Here is a 23,882-nt window from a genome sequence, read left to right as displayed (position 1 = left end):
CACACCGCCAACAGAGAGCACCGTGCGAGAGAGAATGTGTGAAAGATATAAGGCGCGTTCGCGCCGTGTCCGCCAGCTGCCGAGTTAGCTTAGTCGGCAGGGCGTCGGGCGCTTGCCGTCGCAGGCCGCAAGATCGTGGGTTCGATTCCAAGCCGGGGATCTTTTTCCTGGTTTTTTTCTTTCTCGCCCGTTGGCTTCCATTTTATCAACGTCATATCCGTGACGGATGTACTTGGAGGACCCCGGCATAAAACATTTTCGTGTTAAAAACTGGCTGCACAGGCAGTACGTAGCAACGGTATGATGGAGTCGTAGCAGTGGAGCTCATGATTGCCAATTATAAAAATGACAGGCACTGATATTAGCAAGGTGCACTAGCTACTACATACATTGCATCAATAACGGCATTGCCAGTGCAAGAATGCATCCTTTCACAATAGTGCACATGAAGCGTGACGAAATGTGGCATTCTTAAGTATGCAACGTTGTTACACAGCACTAAAACTCACTGTTAACAAAGGAACTGACAGAAAGGGCACTGAGAGTGCACGGAAGTCTGCCGTGCACTTTCTGTGTGACTTTTGCAACAACGACTACTTTGTTGGAAAAGCTGGCAGTGAGTGATGCCGTTTCCTGTACCATTATTTTTCAACATGCTGTTTAATATTTTTTTTTCTTGTAAGAAATCTGTTGGAATGAACATCCATGCAGCCCACCCTTTCAGGCATCTTGTCTGCATGACTGCAAACTTCAGTAAACTGCTTGTTAGACAAACTCAGATATGTCGAGTTATTTTCTGCGTCAAACAGTTGTAGCATTCTCTGGAAAATCCCACGCAAACAAATTGCACTTTAGTGCACATATATCGAAATGTTCACCGCAACTTTCGATGCATCAAAAGCTTTGCCGCTGTGAGTAAACTTTTCCTGACTTACCCATAATCACTTCTCACATCGCTGACATATTCTGCTGATGAAACTACACTGTTTTGGTAGATGTGGTCTCAACAAGGCATTAGCAAAGCACATGCTATGCAGGTGAAAATTTGCACGGTGTGTCTCAAAATATGTATGGATCACTCAGCGAGTGTGCTGTTCACGCACCATAATGAAGGATTTACTTGATTATGTAATCTACAATTAATTAATAATTGTGCAGAAAGCCACATTACATGGGACCCATATCTCTAACATCAAATCGCTGATATATCCAACTATTTCGTGATCCCATTCAGATTTGAGACACCACGGTTCAGCTGTATAAGACTTGCTAACCCTTTCTCACATCACAAATCGGAAGAAGTACAATGAAACTATCCAGCAACTGTAATTTCGGTTTCTCTAATGATGATGGAAGAGACACCATGGTGACATCACCATATCACAGGAGTTATTTGCCAAGCACCTACCCACTTGTCCAAACACACGTGCTGTCTAACAACATATTGTGTGTGCATTAGGGCATCAAGGACACTTCGATCACAATATATCTTCTTTCATAGTTTTTCAAAGCCCCACTTCGTGGATGCTGTTGTGTACTGCTAAGTAGAGAGTAACTAGGACCACTGTTAGGTTACAGGTTTGGTTAGGTTAGGTATCACTGTGAGACAAGGGGTCCACACTTCTCCGTGTAAACGTCGTTCATCAACGTTCTCTGAACAAGCATCACCCGCTGCTTTCATGCTCGTCACACATCCAGTTCACCACTGCAGGCTGTCATCACAATGGTCGCTGCGCTCCAAATGGAAAGGAAGGATGGGACAATGTCGTCTGACCTCCAATGCCTCCCCACCTTTTTTTAAGGCTACCTGCATGCCGACTCTTGAAAAATAAGCTCTTCTCGGGCACCGTACCTTTCACGGCACCAGTTGGTTTGTAGTGGCCTTTGGTGACACTCTTATTGCAATCAGCCCTTGCCAACTGCTTCACATTCAATGCTCCCTCATAGCCTCCATATGCTTGACAGCCGAAAGTCACTGCTATGGCTGTCGCATGAAGAAGGCCCACTTCTCACGAGCCTTTACTTTTGTGTTTTTCTTAAGCACTCTCACGTGATATTTTTCAAAGTCTTCTTCCAAATGTGTGAAGCACGAAATGAGAAAGAGACTCACTTGGGAGGCTGCTGGTCAGGGCGGCTGCTCCAGTCCCAGATCCAATCGGTTGCAATCTGCTTCTCCTCCTACGTAGCAAGAGAAAAACTTCAGGCATTTTTCATTGCCTCTTTGAATGCCCTAAAGTGGAGAGAGTTTCAAGTGAGAGTTTGTGGTAAATTAAGATTCACAAATTTGATTTTTAAATTGATTTTTTTATCCTTATAACAAGCTGAAGCAAAAGATGTGATCCTAGGTCGGCAAACTCACTCATGAGTCAACTCACTCGGACTCGGACCGAACCATGAGTCTCAGTATGAGTGAGCCCCGGGTGAGTAATATTTCGGTGAGTCTGAAGACGAGCGAGTCCTGCTGAGGAAAATTTTGGTGAGTCTGAATCTGAGTGAGCCCAAAGCGCAAGATATATTTCTTCAGTGACTCTGAGTGAGTTCCAGTTTTTTTGCCGATCTATGGGTGTGATGCAGAATCAAACTTGAAGTTTGTAGGCACGGAGTAATTGATGTCAACAGAGTAAATTGATGCTAGCATTCAGTTACTAACCATGTGATTGAGCCTGGTGTTGCATGCCCAAAGACACAAACAGAGCTCACAGCATGAAAGCTTACATGACGACGAGCACCAGCAGCACAAGGAGCAAGCTTGCTTGACCCATAGCACAAAGAAATAGTGGTCATTCCCACTAGGCATGTAAAGAAAGGTCTCAGTTTTGTAATAATAATAATGATTCCGAGGTATTGCGGTTTCGACACGTTAAAACGTGTCGAAACCACAGTACGATTATGGGGCACGCCGCAGTAGGGGACCCAGGATCATTGTGACTACCTGGGGTTCTTTAACATGCAATTAGATCTTAAGTACACAGGTGTTCTTTGCATTCTGCCCCCATCAAAATGCAGCCACTGTGGTCGGCAATCAAATACAGACCCTCGAGCTTAGCAGCGCGGCACCTTACGTGCCAAGCTACAATGGCGAGTAGGTCTGACTTTCACACTATGCATGCTTTGCTTCTTTGCTGCTTTGTTCCCTTGCTGTTCGTTAAAATTCATACACACTTTCTTTTGCAGAATACCACTCTCAACACCAAGACATTATAAAATTACGTGCCCTAGATGTAGATGCGAGGCACAAAATTAATTTTTTGTCTCCAAGTTTCTGAGAGCACAGCTGACTTGGGCAGTGTCTATCTGTAGTATCATTCCTTTCATCATGCAACACGGCAAACAGTCCCCGTTCTGCAATGAGCCATTACCAACTGGCCCAGCTTACCGTATTTACTCGAATCTAACACGCACCTTTTTTCCGGTAAAACGAGTCCAAAAATCGCATGCGCGTTAGAATCGAGTACCGGAAAAAAAAAAAAAGAAAAACTCGGTTATCGTATTGCCATCGGCATTTCAAAATGGCCGCCTCCTACGCGCCTGGGTCATTTCTGCCATTATTGTTTACGTTCGTACGTGTGCTGAGGAGATTGTCATCCCTTTCTGCGTTCGCATCGACAGCATGGAAGTGCCGACTCCGAATACTCGACGGGTGCACCACGATGCAGCATTTAAAAGAATAGTTATTATATGTGCAGAGACGGACGGAAATCGGGCCGCATCGCGATCATTCGGAGTTCCCGAAACGTGCGTGCGAGACTGGCGCAAACAGAAGCAAAAGATTTTTTAAAGCAAAGCTTCACGAAAAGGTTTCAGTGGACCAAAGCAGGGCCGGTTTCCCGAAATCGAAAAGCGTTGACAGCGACAAGGAGTTGTCCGACAGCGACGAGGACTGATCCATTACGTGACTCTTATCACCGCCGTCGTGGTGACAGTTCTAGCGGCAATGCCCGCCTTTTGACTTTGTGTTTTACTTTTTTGAAACTGTAGTTCTTTAAAACCCAAATACTTGTTCTTCTGAATGTGCGAAGTTTGACTCCTACAGACTTTTTTGTTCTTTTCTCTCACGAAAAATGGGTGCACATTACAATCGATGTATTATTTTTTTTTTGGTCGCGGAAAACGGGTGCGCGTTACAATCGAGGGCGCGGTAGAATCGAGTAAATACGGTACCATGCTTCTGCAATCTATCATTCCTTTGTCTTGCAAACCAGCTGAGATGCAAGAACGCTTTTTTTGAAAACAGCATGGCAAACGAAAACGAAAACAAGAAATGAGTGCATCTTATTTTGTCCCGTCCTTGTACCTGGCCTGGCGCCAAACAAGAGAACGGGTTACAAGCACCAGCCCTCCCTGTACTAAATGTTATCTGCCTTTATCAGAAGTGTGCTCATGTTATACGTAGGGAGATGGCGTGTCCACTCGACTTCGACACGAGCAAACAATATGCAAGGTGAGGATAAGCAAAGCTCACACGTACCCTGTTTATGATGAAGGGGACGGTTTCATTTGCCGGACTGTGCGGGCTCTTGGGACTGCGGGCAAGAAGACGTCAAATGAAACGCTGCAGCACACGCTGTAAAAGTTTCAGAAGTTGCCTCTTCAGCACGACACTGCCAACAAACCTCTACACGAGAAGTTCTACACGAGAGATTGACAAAAGTTAAATCACAGCAATGCTTCAGTGCAGTCGGTTTTGTAGTTCGGAATGACTCTGGTAACAACTTCCAAAGTCTTCTTATTTCTCCATTCCATACATAGCAGACTATAGGAACGGTCTGAACAGTGCAAAGCACTGAACAAAGGAAATATGCACGAGTCAAAACACTTTTTCAATCATATACAGTTCAAAATTCTGTTTGACAATATGTACCAACCAACCTAAATGCCCGCAGTGCTAACGATTTGTGAGCCAGAGACATTTTGCACTGCCTTCGCTCGTGACAAAAAAGGTTACTGTAAAGAACATGTGGTCATATATGTACGGTGCTCACAGATTAAAACGCAGCCATTTAGGGCTAGGTAATGCGCACACTTTACTGTTTGTTGGCCTAGTTCGTACTAGCTTAATGACATATTTTAGCCGTGAAAGAGCACATACACAGAGCAAAGAAACACACGACAGGACGGGCGGCTCTGTGTATGTGCTCTTTCGCGGCTAAAATATGTCATTAAGCGCATACTTCAGCTTCCACCGTTGAGTTCATGTCGTATCGGCTCAATTTCGACTCCAACATTTACGTCAGGGCTAACGTTACCTTCAGTGGCCATACTCATAGTAACAAAGCATGGCTATCTTGAGCACTTGCGCGTACCAGTCGCTACTTTAGAAGTTCTGATGTCACGTTTAAATATGGCGCCACTGTACATTGTTATACATTATGTTACAGTCATGACATATGAAGAGCATTATGCTGAAGGCATACATGCTCAAGTGACATTATAATGAGCTCATAGTGCGATACTGCAGTGCCTGCGAGGTTTCACTATAGTGCGCATTTCCTGCGTGTTTAAGCACAGCAAAACACTGCATGACATAATGGAAGCGTAAGACCTCACTGCATAAGACCTCACCTCAAACATTTAAGATGTGTACGAATAAGGAGCTGTAGAAGAAGTTTCAGTTACTGGCGATGCCGCAAACATCCATATAAGAAGGCAAGCCTTCCTCTTGTGAATCATGCAACTTCTATGCTTTAACGGCATCTGGAAAATCACCCCTGATGCTCTCTGCAACGACCACGAGCACCATCAACTACACGAGAATGTATGACTATGCTGGTCTTAATCTCTGCTTCAGCTAGACTATTTGACTATCAACCTTTGCTCACTGCCATTGTTGCCACTTAAGTGTTATGCTTATAAGAAGTTCTGTGAAACTGCCGTTTTGTTTTCTGATAATCATAAACTAACACAGGAAATAACTGAGGTGTTCCAGATAAAAAAAAAACTGCGCAGATAGATGTAAAAGTGAACCTTCAATTCCCAGGTGAAAATGATTCCCATTCCCAGCTGGGTTATGAAACCTGGAAATCTTTCCAGGCTGGAAATTTTCCCAGCTGGAAACGGAAAAATTTCCAGCCTGGACAAATTTCCAGGTTCCATAACCCAGCTGGGAATGGAAATATTTCCTGCTGGGAATGGAAATATTCCCAGCAAATATTTCCAGCAGGAAATGGCAAAATTTCCAGTTGGAATCCTTCATTACCAGCTGGAAATGAAAGAATTTCCAGATTTGACCTCGCGGCTATCGCATGCGCTTTAGCATGGTTCCTACAGGACCTGTTCGTCCAGTGAACTGCACACAGTCAAAGAACATGGTGGTGAAATTTAACGGCATTTATTTTAACAGCATTTATCTGAACGCTTGTAGCAAGTGTTGGAACATATCTCGAGATGAAGAATGAGTTTGCTCATATCCTCGTACACCACCTGAAAAAAAATATTTATACATAGTGAGCGAACATCAAATCCACAATGATCCATAAAACGCAATTCTACCAAAAGTATAGTTTTACCAAATCACATGAACAGCATCAATACAGCTTTCAAAAGCAGTACCACAATACAAAGTCAATGCAGTGCAAAGCAAAGGTGAGCAAGATCTGATGAGCACTGCGGTGCTAAGTAACGATTATTTATATCGACCTTAAACTACTCCGAATAGCCGTCTAATGAGTTCACTCGAACACATGTAATTACTCGCGTTTGTTGCATAGACGCATGCGCACCAGTAGGCGCAAGCATTTCACGGCACAGGGCTATTGGAGACAAAAGCTGCTTACACAAAGCGGCCTGTAGCGTACTTCGCGCATATATAAACATTACACACAGCCAGGTAACGCGACACCATGATAACGAAGCCCACAAACATTCGGGACAAACGTTCACTTATACTTGAAATATATAAGTGCAACTTACCTCAAAATGGAACACTCAGAGCTGAGAAAATCGCTGTCCCTTGATCGGCGCTGGTGTATCCAAGACATCGCACGCAGTACAGCAATAAAAACCGCTCGAACATGCTGGCCATCACTCGTAACACTTTCCAGAGATAAACCTGACCAAAAATAACTATTCCATGCAACTGTCACACAGATATTCATCAAGGAAACACCCTAGACTATCGAACACCGAGCACACACACTGTACAGATGTCACCACGACTGGTCGCCATGTGCTGTTCGAAACTGTGGCTGACTGCGGCGACATAATAATTTATGCGGTGTATTGGACCGCTGTCTTTGATGGTATTAACCTTAAAAAAAGGAATACATTTTTTGTATGCCATATTTACAATACAGAGTAGGTTATTATTTAGCATTAACGTCATAGAAATGATACGAGAATAGAGCTACTGAGATGCCAACAAACATCGCGGCAGTGCGGCCAGGTGCGGCCGGTGCGGCGTTTTTCATGGCCGCGGCGTCGGAGAGAGCAAGTTGTGGGATTCAAAGAACTTTTTTCTTTTTTTTTTTTTTGCAAGCTTGGCTTTTGCAGACCCCGAAAAATGATCTCGCGGACCCCCATTTGAGAACCACTGTTCTAAGTCCTGTCTAAATGCACGGTCTGCATTATACACTTAATCTGCTATCGCTTGTATGCAGATCAATCTTTGGGCAGCTGGAATTCCTTTTGTCAACTATACCACTTCCTCGCTCAAACAGGAAAATTTCATGCTGAGCAAAATATTTCTCAACTGAAGATGGAAAAATTTCCAGCTGGAAATATAACTTCCCAACTGGAACTGGAAACTTCAAGCTGGAAATGGCTTTCCAGTCGGAAATTATTTCCATATCCATGCTGGAAATACGATTTCCAGCCTGGAATGGTCTTCATTACCAGCTGGAAATACAATTTCCAGCCTGAAGAGCCGTTTCCAGCTGAAAACCAGGCTGGAAACCCGATTTCCAGCTGGGAATTCACATGCCATTTTCATGTGGGTTGTAATCAGTGACAAAGAATTTGCATTCCTGAATTTCGCGTAACTTTCCTATGTGCCTTTTTTTTACTGTTTTTGTATTTTTATAATTCATGGCTCATTTCTCACACACTGTTCACGGATTTAAGATATGTGCATATTTCCTATTACCCTCACGGTCACAGTCACATTAACCAATTTACCAAGGTCGGCAGCTGCTGTTTGAGCTCATTCTAGGTTGTCCCGATTGCTTTTTTTTAAAGTTACGAAGTCAAAAGGCAGTGCATGATGATGACAATTCTCTGTTGGGTAGGTAATTGTTGAGTAGGTAAGCGTTCGCAGAGTTACGAATGGCCTAGTTATGTGCAGGTCCGCTGTAAAAGTGCGTCAACACGACACAATTTTCTTGACAAGAAATGAGAATGTGGTTCACCTGCCGCTGCCGCGTGCGGAGGACACGTTGGAGTCTCTCTGGGCCTCCAGCAGCAGCTTCTCGAGGATGTGCATGTTGCCCGTCAGAGGGGGTGTGGCACGCTCAGACGCCGACGACGAGGCACCATAGTACAGCTCCACCCATGACTCTGCAGGAAAAAAAAAAAAACAAGAACACAAAGGTGAGACGGGACGAAGAACAAGAAATCTTGTCGACGTAGAAATCTTTCACGCAAGCAAGACCGTTCTATCAAGCATATTAATCAAATGAAACGAGAGTTTTCACTTTGGTCATTGGAGTCTTGCTGCGTGATTGCTCTTTTATGTCTGTTTTTACAGGTACGGTCATATCAATAGATCTTGCCCTCCGCTGATTCATACAGCCGGATATGTGCATCACAACACCTTTAAAATATGGTGCTTTGCGTACATGGTCAAACAAAGACATTTAACACATCAGCACAGCCTAAGTTGCATCATTACACATTAGAAAAATCTTCCTGATAACATGTCAAACTGTGAAAGCGTTTCACCATTACCTGAATTCACTCCTGTGCTAAAAATTGTGTTATAGCGTTCCGCTGTACTCTGTTTCATTGATTCGCTGTACTCTGTTGATTCATTACCTTTGTACTTAATGACAATATTTTTTTTCTGCTTTGTTCAAAATGTTAACCTCCTTACTCAGAATCTTTCAATGGGCCTTTAAGATATTGTGAATATAAATAAGTAACAGTACATAAAATGAAGAATCATTATATAAACAGTCCCCTACTGGAACATGCACAAATTGAAAGGGGTGGTGAATCTAACCATGTCCTAGGTGGACACTTCATTATAAAGATTAGTGTCTGAGGAACCCACTGTATTGGTTCCCTTCGGATTATTATGCTACAGCCGCATTAATGTAAACTCTTTATTTTCTATGCTGGGTACAGCAATCCATGTACCCATGGATACTGTGACAACATTAGAGAAAAAAGACCACATATCTTCCCAAAATTTTTTAAACATTTTTTTTTCGATATGTTGATGCAACACCAAAGTTAATTTAGTACCAGACTTTCACATTATTAACATATGGTGGCTTGCTTTCACGAATGTTGGTTCACGCACAACTACAAATAGCTTTGTATCAAACAGTTCGACACGGTCAAACCTCTTGGTTACATTTTAGAAATGTGTCAAAACTATTCAACTGTCCAATAAAAGCGTGGAAGAGCTGCTCATTCTCTCTCATTGAATGCATCACGTTTGACCCTTACCCTTACTTTCAGGGCAAAACAAGGATGCAATTCAACACTACCAAAAACAAGATGCATCTAGTTCACACATATCACAGTATGAAAGTACAGAATGAGTCACATATGTAATTACTATTAAGGAAAATTATCAAGAGATCACAAAAGAAATACCAAAGAAAAGCATTAACCCTCTCTTCTTAACCCTTTGCAATCTGTTGTTGGGCCCCTCCCAACAACGCAACACGGCCGCAGTGGTCCATGGTCGGATACTGGTCGACAAGTTCTTTCGTGGTTGAGTCTTGCGCATATTTTAGATGTGAAGCATCTTATAGCGGAGTTCAATCTGGTGGTGGTGGTGGTGTGCGGCGTGACCACCCTTACTGCGCATGCGCAAACCCTCTCCACACACCTCCTCTCCACTTCCCCTCAAAAACGCGGGCTCTACATGCCGAAACGCTGCTTCGCATCGCCTCATGGTCCCCTTTTTCTCATTGCATTATGCAATGAGAAAACTCTAAGTCTATAAGTAGTAAGTAAATTTCTTCTCCTTGAGCTTTGATTTCTTTAGTTTAGGATCGGAATAGACGAAAGGTGGGGGAAAGCTTCAGACCGCAAAGGGTTAATACACAAGCCAAGTACGGTTAAAAAAAATCGTAGGCAGTCAAAATTAATCTGAATCCGAATCTATGGCCAGCAGCCTCACAATCAGACTGTGATTCTCGTATGTAAAATCTGATAACTTATTTTTACCTTTCTCATAGTCTTTTTGTGGAAATGCCAGAAAACAACACCTTCAGAAACTGAAGAGGCCACAAACAACACCTGACATGTCACTGGACACGTCATTGGCAAAGTGTCGCTGGACACATCGTTGACATCAAACCAAAAGACACAAAAGAATGGCAAGCCAGCAAAGGACCATGACCCTGTCACCTAGCGTGAGAGAGCAAAACGAAAAACAGGATGCTGGCAAAAGCCAGCTACGCCGAACAAAACACAAAGACCCAGCTGTTCCCACCCAAGTCACCAAAGAGAGCCAACGAGAAAAGTAAACAGCAGAGAAACAAGTGGAGCGCAAATGGCACTCGGAGCAATCGACCTGTCAAAAGGACAGCTGCGTGCCGTCCACTCTCTGAGGCGTCCTGTTTGTTCCTGAAGAAAGCCTTTGCTCTTCCTTCTTTCACTCTCCTTCTAGCAAGGCCTCCGTCGCCTTAGACAAACTGACGAGACAAAAGGAACGGGATGTTTACTTTTATGTGGGCGAGCAACAAATGGATTGACGACCCATAATGGTGCAAGAAAGGAATTGTTGCCCACCTGTAGGCACATTTTGTAACAATCTATTTTTCAGTGTTGTCTCACGCTCTGTCATTGTTTCGCATGGTACGGTTGTTGCCAGAACTCACTGACGCTACCTCTTTCAGATCCCCACCCTAGCCTAAGATGACGAGGACAAAGTTTACTGGCATTCCCTTCAAAATGGGTCAGTAGCAAATGGTCCCTCAGCTTACTTGATGTAATATGTTATTAACTACTACATCCTTGCGCTAGTCTAGCATACTGCCATCTCTCCTGGATCTTTTGTTTCTTCATTAAAAATTTGAGCACATTTAATTGTATTGTACAGCTGCACATGCTATATTGCCTAAAATTCATAGAAAGCAATCAATACTTCCATGTGCTCCAAGTCCACGCGTTTCTCAAAGATGAACATTTTCTGCTGCTTTTTGTCACGTGAATCTCTTCATATTTCATTAAGATGTCTCAAATTCATTCCAGACTCCAGTGCATGTGCCTCATCCTGTGGTGAATATTTGCTGTGGCACCTTTTAGAGGAATCTAGAGCCCTCTTTGTGCTAACCTTTGAATCAAAGCATGCGGCATCACCAGGCAGACTATGCTACATAAGATCAGTGACGCTTTAAAGCATCACTTAGTGCATAATGGCCATTCTTCGCCCTTGCACCCTTCAATGCTACATCCATTTTTATCAGAGTACCAAAACAGCATAGGTTTCCAAAACTTGAATGCCCACTCTTCACAAACGACTCGAATGTTGGAAAATATGTGCACATGACTTTCTCAATAAGTCACCTCCTGCTGCAAAACAAACGTTTTAATGAAGGTCAGTATAATTGCTCATATTCAATTAACATCATATTAATGGGTGTGGGTATGGCTTCCTATGATCAGTCACAGGATATTAATAGGGACAAACTAAGTTTGAAAATTTACAGGTTCATAGAAAATGGTGGCACACATGAATCCTTAAAGCACGCGCATCCCCTAGGCTTCGGGGCTGAAATTTTTAGAGTTACTTCCGAAAGTGATTTTTGAATGTGGAAGGTTGATTATACTTTGTGTCACAGTTATTTTGCAAGCATAGCTGTGGCCAACATGTTATAATTTTTTACTGCAGTGGTTGCTTCTGCCAAATCATCGTCATTTTGCTCCAGCTCTCGCACAATATACGCTTGCTCTACAAGGGGCTATATGTGGATGCATGTTGCTTCAACGTCAATAGCAGACAGACCATGCAGTGTGCATGTGCCGTGAGTACTACTGCAAGCCTTTCAATATGCCAACTCTGGAATGTGTAATGACGCACTTACATTGTATAGCACGTGTGACTCAAAACAGTGTTATTCAGCTGAACCAGTGATTCGTTATTGTGCCGCCAGTCTCGTCACTATTACTGCAGAATTGAAACTTTCTTTTGCAAGTGTTACCCCATTAGATCGAGTGCTCGTTAGCAGAGATGCACCTGTGCATGCTATTTCTGCATGAAGGTATCACAGAAAGTGCAACGACTCAGAACAGGAGTGCTTCAACCATCACATACCAGGTGTCTGCATTATTTTATGTATTTTTCAAGCTATACATAGTAATTTTAAAAGTTACCTGTAGAAGATACAGTCAAATTTTAGTCCATCAGCTGGATTACGCAAACAGGTGGACATTGCTTGCATGAGACATTGAAGTGTATACCCAACTAATCGCAAACTTGACTAAGTAATCGCTATACACTTTGTTGCCTATGTTACGATTTTTCGGAATGTATAGCCAATGGGCTTGCAAGGCATTATCCACCAAGAACAAACTGTCAGGACGATATATTATATATATATATATATATATATATATATTGTAGGGAAGAAGAGTGGCCTCAGAGGCATCACCAGTGGTATTGACCGAACGTTGCTGACCACTGCCGTGTCCCCTGTTAATAAACCGTTTAGCAAGTGGTGGAGGTGCACTACAGTAGTATATATATTGAGAGCACACGTGAAGGGGGAAAATAGTATGAGCGCTGACTATGTAGTTCATCTTCATCTGTATAGAAACCATTGTAATCATCATCTTCATTTGTCACGCAGGCTGTGCTGCTTTGGCCTCACGCCGTGACTACATTGAAATATAACCTTTTGATTACTGTACCGGACGTCGCCTCATAATATATAGAGCATGTAACATTTTAGTTATTATTATGCTTCAATGCATAAAATCGCATTTCCTACAAAAGTAAGTAGAATGGCACACTTTTTTCAGCAAGTAACCACACAAACCATGTTCTAAGGGCGTTTTCAACATCCCACTGTAGAGCATCCAGAAAGTAAGCGATGAAATTTCAGTCCATAAAATGTGTGAAGCAAGCAAAACATTTGCAGTGACAAACAACTTGCAGAGACATTTACCACTTATATGTCAGATGTTCTCTTGTGGAGATACCGGACTACATTAGCCACAATGCTATCTGAGCTTCTCTGCTGTTTCCCCAGAGCTTTATCACAGACATAAGCTGAGATTGCATTCTTTCCTGTGCGATTTCTGGCACATCACTTGCCTTATCTTCCTGCTATAAACAATTTATTTTGAGAAGCTTGAGTGACCACTTGACAATGACAACCTTGCCTGTTATTCTGTAATGGTTTAACTGCGCTGATTAAGACATGGACAACAGCGGAAGAGAAGACAGCACGTGCACAGAACACGTGCTGTCTCTGTTGTCCATGTCTTAGCGCAGCTAAACCATTACCGAATGAACGCCAACCAACTAGCCCAACTTGGAGCTCTTCTGGCCTGTTATACCACACATTGATGATGACCTCAACAGATTATCTCCCTCAGCCTCAGCAATCATCTCCTCTTAAAAAAGAAGGCTTATCACCTGCTGTGTATTCCTCATGCACGATTACAGCACTGTAGCAGTAACGAGGGTAAACAAAGTTAGACCGCTGCCTTCTCCCCTGCAGGTTTTGTGTGATCAAAAGCACAATAACGTAATAATCTGGAGCACATGCAATAAGGCCCACTACGTCAGTACAGACAATTCCAACAGCATACTATGCCCATTCACTCCCATTCAAACGAGCAGCATTACAGTCATGGCCATCACAAATTGCTTTATCATGGGATAAGCTGATAATTCCAGACGTGCTTTAGCCTTGGACAGTAATGATACCACTGACACAAATGGCAACAGCACAATTTCTTGGCAATACTATAAAAAATCCCGCTAGGCAAAGCAATCATAAAGAATTAAGGAAAGGCTATCAGGTCACAAGGTACGAGGGTGGATTAACGAAAGCCGCCTTCACGAGATTATCACAGTCATCCAGTACCAGAAGGATTATCCATACAGAAGAACAGATACTTGTGCGAGTTTGTAAGGGTACTTAGAAGTGCAAAAAACACAAGAAAGTAGAACCAATTTGAAGTGAGCGCTGAGTTGAAACTGGTTCTACTTTCTTGTGTTTTTTGCACTTCTAAGTACCATCAAGGCTTATCCAAGTGACGTCAGCAACCTTGGACATTTCATCCCTTGCTTTGCAAAATCAAATCAATTGCCATTGTATTCTGGAGCCACATTCGGGGACAATCACATTCGGCGACTCGCGTGACGTGGAATCTTGTGCTCAATGACTGAATAAGCATCTGCTTGCCCACCTTTACCCAACCATCCAATCAGCGCACACTGAAAGCGATGTTACAGAGGTATCTCCAACTAAGAATACAGCCCCTGCTGTGTCGTTCAGGAAAGTGGTGGCCAGGCACTCTTTCCCGGTATTCTGAAGTCACACTTTTCGACCCCTAGCTGCTCGGGAAACATGACTGGCAAATGGAAACGGGGACCGGGAAGCAGACGAGGGGAACGGCAATTAAACCAGAGCCTACGACGCCAGCACTAGTGTGAACCAGGTGCAAACAAAAAGAGAAGTGCCCCTGACTTGGAAGGTTTGTAGGTATAGGCTGTGCTGTCTCAGAAGCCCCTGGAACTATGCCAGCGAGTTGCACAGTGCGTTGCCGTCTGTCCACACGCACGCGGCAGACGACGGCCTCTTACCAGCCTCTTAACCCTCTCCTACCAGAAGGGGACAGCTGCCAAGTCTCGCGCATTGCCCCATCGCGAATGAGGAAAGCGGGCCTCACGTCACCATCAGGTGCACCACGTGACTTTAAATGAAAGGGGGGGTGGGGGGTGGATGGGGAGGTGAAGAATCACGCGACTGGCAGAACAAAGACACAACAAGGCGTTTACAGTGAGCGGTGAGGTGTGTGGCGTACCCGCATCTGCTGTTGCAGACTTGTGGATCCATCAAGTTCTGCAGACACCAACTCACTTAAAGCCACGAATGTTTCGGAAGGGCAGCCAAGTGCCCTGCACGTCTATTTGCACTTGTGTGGGCGAAACACAGAGTCAATAGCGACAAGCTTGCAATCTCCTTTCTAGCGTGAGCTTTCAATGAAACTCATTTAGTGCACACAACACGTTGTACCAATACTTGCTGACCCATCATTTTGAAGCTATGTAAATATATATATATAAATGCTCCTTTGCTCGGACTAAACATTTTCTCACTCGTACAAAAAAATGCCACAGATTACTCGACATGCAATGCTGCCACCCTAGAAAAATTATTATTATAATAATTATATATGAAAAATATGAGCACAAGGACAAAAAGGGATATAGAGAGGGGCCATTACAATTCATTAAAAGGGTTTTTGCATACATTTCCATGCGAAACATTCCAGCACTGAATTGTAAGAGGAAAAACAAACAAACAAACATGCTTGCACAAGAAATATGCCGCACGATATTAAAGGTCTGATATTGCATAGTTGATGAAGGTGCTAAAGAAATTATGTAAACCAGCGAAGAGTGCCGTGACGGATATACATACCTGTGCAAAAAAATTTCAAACATTCAAAGCCACATTTTCGTAGTGTGGTCAGGTCAACGTTGGAAAGCTTAGCAAAGGGTGATTAACATCTGCCGTGACAGCCTGGGAACTGAAATGCCCAGAGAGACTAGCAACAACAACAACAAAAAAAAATCCAGACAGCTAAAACAAGCGACGCATGTTTCACGACGAAGGTTGCACACACACAGGAAGGAATACGAGCCAGAAGGAAGCGACGTCGCTATGCAAAGCGTGGGGACTGCGTAGACACTGCACTCATCCACACTATATTTAAGCCTCTTTTGCAACCCTCCGATATGCGTGCCTGCCTGCCAGCACTGAAAGTGTTGACACTTGATAGCGGTGTACGTGTACCTGGGATCTCAGCGCCGTCTGACTATTACCGGGGGGTTAGCAACAAAGCAGGTGTGGACATCGTGGTAATAAAAGTGAGGGACGTTACACAACTACTGTAACACCTCTAGGGTGCACTTGACTACAGAGAGACCAGTAGCATGTTAAACCGGCTAAAACTGACTAAGCGTTTGTTCACAATTATGATTTTCTTGACTTCGTGGTAACAAGTAATTTATAGCAGAAGCGAGACGGTGTTCTCAATTTCATTTCATGCCTGAACCAAACCCCTGGTATAAACTATTTTGCCACTGACCATAATAATTTAGTCCTAAGATTTCTGAATGTGTAGCTGAATGTGTTCTGAATGTGTACAGTGTCTGAACCAAACCACTGGTATAAACTATTTTGCCACTGACCATAATGTGTTCTGAATGTGTACAGTGTCTGAACCAAACCCCTGGTATAAACTATTTTGCCACTGACCATAATAATTTAGTCCTAAGATTTCTGAATGTGTTCTGAATGTGTACAGTGCTAGCATCTAAGCAGTTTTTCTTTTTTTGCCTCTTCATTATTTTATTTGTATTCATCATCTATCCAATGTACTTGCTTATGTCTTCCACTCCTTTAATGGCCCTCTGCAGACTGACATTATCATAAAATAAATTTAATGAATAAAACACATCAGTGAAATGTGGATTTTCAATGTAGCTTTTTTTTATTATTTGGGCTGGTTTAGGTGAACAAACATTCCCAAAACTCACTCATTTTAGTTCTTGGCTTTTTTTAGGATACAGTGTAGCCCAAGCATCTACCATTAGAAGGTTACTTGGACCAATTCAAGCATCACTAAAATCTTTCAACTTCAAGGCACACGTGAGTTGTAACTAGAGCCAGTACGTGTCTCGGCCCATCCTTCATGCTGAGAGTTTTAGAGTGCTTCCGAGCTTCGTATTCTCAAGGTGGCTTTTTTTGTGCAATTTAAATGTAATTAAGAGAGCACATTTCAACATTGCCCTAGGGTGTCCCGTGACTACAGCAAGCAGATCCATGAAGTGATGACGAAAAGCTGCCAGGAAGTACGTTCCACACAGAACAATTTCGTATAACGACGCAATACAGGAGCACGAGATGGAAAGATACACCTCGCAGGGCGCCTCACTGTCTCACGAGTCACGTGTCTCATCGCAACACGTCAGCTGTAGCTGCTCGTGACAGATAAGGTGGGATGCATGTCACAACGCGAGCGCCAATGCAGTAATAAAGTGCCAGCGATAACGTAGGCGATAGCGAGGAGAAAGCAAACCGCGCTGAAACACAAGACTTCCTCAATGAAAAGGCGTCATCTGCTGATGGGAGATACGTCGCAAGAGATACGGCCGTAGCTTACGAGATCACCGAAAGACAGAAACAGTGACTGAAAGCCAATATACAGGAAGTCAACAGTTTCTACGCATCTTTGCACATGCCTCTCAGCGGTAGGCGCGTTGACATCTTGGAGAAACCCCCCCACTGCAGAACACTCGTGCAGACAATGTATGCGTCACAGTGACAGCCGGCAGCAGCCTGTCAACTAAGCTTGTGCACCCCACAATGACAGTGCTACGACATATGTCACTGCCCTGTCATCATGGATGAGTCAAGTTATCCATCACAACCCTTCGTCGCAAGCCTCCTAGTAAAGTCAAGTCAAGATATTACGGATGAGTCAAGCTGTCCGTCACGAGCCTCCCAGTAGAAAGTGTCGAAATTGTGCAACACGCGAAATGTCGGGCTCCCAAGGTGGAAGTGAAGCAAGAAGGGAGAGTGCTGCGATAAGATAACGCAGGGATGGCGTGTTTTGCAGTGATGTGACGAGTGTTTATCAAAAAGATGAGGATAGATAACAAAGGCGCATGCATCCGCATTGTCTACAGCATGCTGCAGCTCCATGTAATGCCACGGAAATGAAATCCACCCCCAAGCTTTGTAACCCTGAAGCTACCCCACTGCTTGAGTGCCTCAACTGTGAGCTTTGATGAGCGAGACTGCAAAACAACAGGTTTGCAGCTGACCTTTCAAAAGTACTAAGAACTAGCTGGTTAAATAGTTTACAAGTATGAATACTTCAGCATGATGGCAAATGTGAAAAAACAAGATCGTTAGTGTTACAGTGCACCTGCAAAAAAGATAGATTATCTACCACAAATAGGGCAACCTCTTCCGTGCACTGGATACGTCAGTCTTCTGACACATCTTGAAAAAGCGATCGCTGGCAAAGGTTTGCCGAAGCTGTGGGTGGCATGCATTGGCATGCATTGCCGAAGCTGCGGGTGTACGCCGGAATTTGAAAAATGTGCAGTGCTGTTCGCTCATGATGACCAAAAAACGCGAGAGATAGTAGAAGCAGCAGAGATGGCCAAGGATGTTAGGCATTGTATCAGCGTGCCTTCCATTGCTCTGTCAGCAAAGGAACTATGTTTTTTGGGCGTATTGCAAGATAGTGGCTTGTGATTTATTAACTTTTATTTGTTCTATGTAACTGGTGTTGTGCCTTTAGAGAGATGAATCTTATCACTTAGGAGTGAATGTGGTTATGTGGATATATGTGAAGCTGCGCAGGCGTGGTGTTACCCTATATATTCATGTGTTTTCTTTAATAAAATTCAGTTGGAAGTTAGCGCTTGTGTGTGTCGCATTCTCCTGTCTTTCGTCCCTGAAGTTCGCGCTATTTAGATGTTCAAATGCAGTACCAACTAGCCCAAACATGCACCTTGTTAAACAGCAACGACTAACGTCCGCCGCGAATAACTGTCACATAATTCGCTTGACAACCTGCAGTGGTTAAGGAAACCTAACGTCCGAGAAAAAACACTATTTCAGCCAGTTCTTGCACTTTTGCAGAAGTTATTTTTTGCAATATAGTATTCCCACACTCCCCTTAAAGGGGTACTGACACAAAAATTTTGGCCTCGCGTTTTTTTTGCTGCAATGTGTTGCTGGGGGCCTGTTAGTCATAACACGGCACATCGTTTGCTGCAGCGCGCGACAAATAATTAATTACAGGCTTCTCATTACCGACCAGTGTCAGTTTCGGTTTCAAAAACGACAAGCCTCCGGGTGCAACTATCACCACCTAGCGGCTGCAGCGCTCGATCACGTCAGCACACAGAAGTGTGACGCACTTCCGCGCTGTTCGCGTCGTCTCCTCGCATTCGCACGCTTGCCGCACGTGCAACGCGATGTCGTCGCCTTCATCGTCCTCGTTGTCGTCGTCCTCCTCATCGTCGTCTGTTGGGGACGATTTCCTTGAGACACCAACAGCGCAGCGGCGAGCGCGTCAAAACATATGGCGGCTACGACGTCATCATAACTTGTTGTACCGGCTACAACGGTTACGTAGGGGAAGTAGGGGGGTCACCTCGGGTCACCTCCGAGGGTGTCAATGCGATAGGTGCGGCCTATAATGCTGGATCGCGCATGCGAACTTCAAAATTCATATAAAATACCTTCCAACCTTTATTCGCTGTCGATATTTTGCAGTTGGTACACGCACGTACACGGAAATCGATACAGCAGGCTATCTCGGCCGCGAAATTTTGTGTCAGTACCCCTTTAAGAGGTGTGTTTAGACACCATGAAAGTCCATCTCTGCGACAGGCATTAGGACAACGCTAATATGAAAACTTTCACTGCCAACCAACAAAACACTGTGTTCTCTTTGATTTTGGTGCATGAAAACATACCATCCTCTTGACTGAAGGTGAATAACCAGCTAAAACACAACATGTATTAAATGGCCCAGTATACAAACTAATACTGCAACAATGCCCTAGCTTAATTCGGTTGAAAACGATGCCTGATAAAGTCAAATTCCTTACAGTAATAAACAGTTTCACTGACCCAACAGACGTACTCCAAGTATCAGTTATTGATCCCTTTGTCTGCTGGTCTTTTATGAAACTAATTAGTGCGTGTCGTGTTTGTAATCTTGTTTACTATTTTCATGCTCTTCCTACAGGTTAAATGAAGCAGCTAGAAGCATGCTGCTTTCAAGTGTAGTTTTTAAGTTAACATATGCAGATGGCCCCATGCAGAGAGCATGAATAACAGTAAAGATTGCGACATTATTGCAATGTTATGTCATAATTGAAAATTTATTTCTTGACTCAGACTCAGACTCACGGCTTGACCTGAGTCTGAGTGAGCCTGAGTGAGTCTACTCATGAGTCCGTCAGTGTATAATTAGCTTTTTCGATCAGGATGTCAATGCACTTAAACGCCAATATCTCGCATAATCAGTGCTCTACAATACGCATTTTGATGTGGTCCATTCACATATGAGTTATCAGTGACTGCAATTCAGTAAGGACATTTTTATTGAAAGATATGGTTCACACGAGATATTTTTATCAAGAACTTTCTTTGAAAAATTTTGTGGGGTGGTCAAGGCACACCTCTGATCAATAAATATTAAGCTGGCGTATGAACGCTAGTGCGTTAAAGCATCTGTGAGTAGAAGTGAGTATCAACATGAGCCGTCATAAGGCTGATAGTAATGCTGAAGTTGAGTAGTGATCACCATAGGTTGGCAAAAAAAAATTGGAGCTCACTCAGACTCACTCAAGAAACATATTTTGTGCTTAGGGCTCACTCGGACTCAGACTCACCAAAGTTTTCCTCCACTGGACTCACTCAGACTCATTCTCACTAAAATTTGTCTCAACCGAACTCACTCGGACTCAAACTCACCAAGATTTTACTCACCCGAACTCACTCAGACTCATGGCTTGATCGGAGTCTGAGTGAGTCGACTCATGAGTGAGTTTGTCGACCTATGAACATGACCCATCAACATGCCGCAGTGGTGCTTCTCTGTCAATGCCACACACATCCGAACGAAAGCAAAGAACCAAGCCACGGTTGCAAATATGACACTCTGCTGGAAGGCTGAGGGACGAGAGTGGCTCTTATCGCAATCCTCTGTTAATTATCTGCACAACAACACGGAAAGAGAGACCGGGATGGGAACCGATAAGCCTGCGGCATCTGCTTTTAGCAAGACGGCTTCCTGTTACAATCTGTTTGCCCCAGTTGATAACCGAGTTAAGCAGATGGGAGCCCAAACACAACACTTGCCTCGGCTTGTCTCCGTTCTCAAGAAAGTGGTGAAAGTCCACATGGTCATGTGAACAGTTATGGAGTCTACAGATGCCACGCACTGGTGTAAATAAACTCGGCACAGCACACAGAAACATCCATGCACCAAGCTCTACAGACACACAGCCCCCGATTCCCAGAACTGACAAAGCCTTCCCTACTGCTAGGAACAAAGAACCACACGTCATCTCTAAAAAATAAAATAAAAAAGGAAATGATGGGCAAACTAAACAGAGTTCATTGTCATGAAGAGCAATGTAATATTGCATGTAATCAGCTTCTTTTGTTGTGGCAAAACAGCGCAGACAATGGGACGAAGAACATACACAGTGCTGTGTCCTGTATGTTCTTCGTCTCATTGTCTGTGCTGTTTTGCCACAGTGTTCATGAACCAACTAGCCCACCCCAGAACCCTTGTTCCTTTGTTGCTCACTAAATTTCCACAGTTTCCTTTTCAAAGGCTCTTGCAACTGCCAGCTCACCCAGCTAGCATGTTTTGAATTGAATCTTTGAATTGCATGTCATCGACACTTCAGGAAATTGTCAGACAAGATGTAATCAGCTGTAGGAAAACAGACGTGATTAGAGAACACTGGGAACAGCCACTATATTTCTTTTGTACATAAAATAAGCTAATTATGTTGATGATGATTATTACAGACCTTGAACAATGCTTGAAGAAAACAAGAACCCTCCAGTAAACAAAAGAAACCTAGCATTAAAACAAGACCGATGAAGATGACGTGGACACGCTTGATCATTGTTACTACCCGTTATATAGGAGAGAGAAATTTGATTTTGGACTGCTTCCAGAACTGGCAAGGTGATGTATTAGAACACAAATAAGAATCTGGTGACCATACACAGATGTTGAGTTGCTGTTAGCCAATCATAATGTCCATAGGCGTGTGCAGGGTTTACCTTCAGGGGGGAGGGAGGTGATGGTTCATTGCGGCACCCCCCCTCCCTATTAAGTCAATGTACGGGGAAGACTGCACCCCCCTCTCTTTAGGTGACTAGGGGGGTGGGGGGGGGGTGGGGTGGACGCCCCCATGGCCCTCCCCGCCCCACGTGCACACGCTTATGATAATGGCAACTGATAAAGTGGATGAGCTCTCCAAAATTAGTATTCTCTACTATGGAGCTACGCTGACAAAGGCGCAGAAAAAGCTGTACTTGAATCCCCCCAAAAACGCCAGGCCTGCGCCGATCGCGCAGCACAGAGACAGCAAAAACTGGAAGAGTGGCCTTTCTAGAGCCCGTTCAAACCTCTCTTGGGGAAACTAATACAAGTAGACATGCAAAGTAACGACTAAGCCACAAATCATAATTTTTGTGAAGTAGAGAAGCGCTCACTATGCCATTATTCGTTTTTCTGTGGATAAGCGGGGTACCCGCTACACATCTGTGAGGCATTATGTGCACTTTGTTGATGATTCATGGAGCTGATCACGATGAAGAATTATGGTTGACCACTTTGTAGTGGGTGGGAAGCTTTAAACCATACACTTGGTGTACAATGAGTATTGTGTGAAGCCTAGTTGTTATTTTACTCTTCTGCCACGCTATATTAAACATTAGCACAATTTCCTGCCCGACATGACGCCTGTATAGGGTCTTTTTGTAATGGACTTCCAAGCACCAGCGTGGCTCTGTGGTAGAATGCTTGACTGCCATGCAGAGGGCCCGAGTTCAAATCCCATCCAATCCTAGATATTTTTTTTATTTCATTGTTTCTTATTTCGCAAGATGGTGGTTACGGACACTGGCAGCGGACAACTACCCCACTGACGTTGTGATCTGATAACAACTTTCACTGTAAAAAGAAAAACAAGGCCAGAGTGATACAAAGGCAGAATTCTCAAATGCCAATCCATTAGGGTCTATAAATACAAATTTTCATGGCACTATGAGAACTTCTTTTTCCTTTTTTTTTTTGGTAACTTTCTTGCGAAGCATTTTGAGCCTCTGGTGATGGTTGGCCATGCACATCAAGCAGGGGAGTGAGCCCATAACACCCATTGTTTTAAATTAATTCAACTGCTATTGTTTCGCCTCAAGCTTCCTTGGCTTCATTGTACTGGCCTTGTGTAACAGTGCGTACTGTCACATTTCTGCGCCCTACGAGACAGTACAAACGCGCATGGGAATGAGCCAGTGCTCCATGCCCACTTAATTTTTAGCAGCCTAATTTATTATGACAACAATGTATAAAACTCCAAACCACCTCTGTAGCTCCTATCATTGCAAGTGAACTGATGAAACTTTTGGGAAGGTTTGAAAATGTGGCCTAATGTCTGCGAGACTCACAATTTCTATGCTCGCGTCACTGGCATAACAACTTCGTGTGTCCATTGTTCGGCGCTTTTAATCTTGCATCGGCACAGGTAAAAACAAGAACAAGAAGAGCAGTGATAAGCAACTATAAATAGGCCCAAACCTCTGCAGTACACACTCAACCAAACAGGATGCGTGCCATTTATCTTAAGCCTTGCCCAAGGTGTGCAAATACTACTAGACACATGAAGCGTACTTAGCAGAGAAGCTTTAGGGTAGTTGAGTTTCGGTGCATAGGACACCGTATACAAACACAAGGTCTGTTGTGGTGATGACATC

General features: G+C 43.7%; 1 protein-coding gene across 1 annotated transcript in view; it reads right to left on the bottom strand.

Annotated features, from left to right (window-relative positions):
* LOC119399532 (BCL2/adenovirus E1B 19 kDa protein-interacting protein 3) overlaps positions 1-23,882 on the bottom strand; it is a 96,531-nt gene that overhangs the window by 13,501 nt on the left and 59,148 nt on the right. Inside the window, exons 2-4 of the mRNA XM_037666341.2 lie at positions 8,343-8,490; positions 4,469-4,523; positions 2,111-2,178 (exon numbers count right to left, since the gene is read on the bottom strand). Of these exons, the coding sequence (XP_037522269.1) occupies positions 2,111-2,178; positions 4,469-4,523; positions 8,343-8,490 (271 nt within the window). The remainder of the gene's footprint in view (positions 1-2,110; positions 2,179-4,468; positions 4,524-8,342; positions 8,491-23,882) is intronic.

This window comes from Rhipicephalus sanguineus, chromosome 7 (assembly GCF_013339695.2).
Source record: "Rhipicephalus sanguineus isolate Rsan-2018 chromosome 7, BIME_Rsan_1.4, whole genome shotgun sequence".
NCBI lineage: Eukaryota > Metazoa > Arthropoda > Arachnida > Ixodida > Ixodidae > Rhipicephalus > Rhipicephalus sanguineus.
This window is presented reverse-complemented; position numbering and strand designations above follow the sequence as displayed.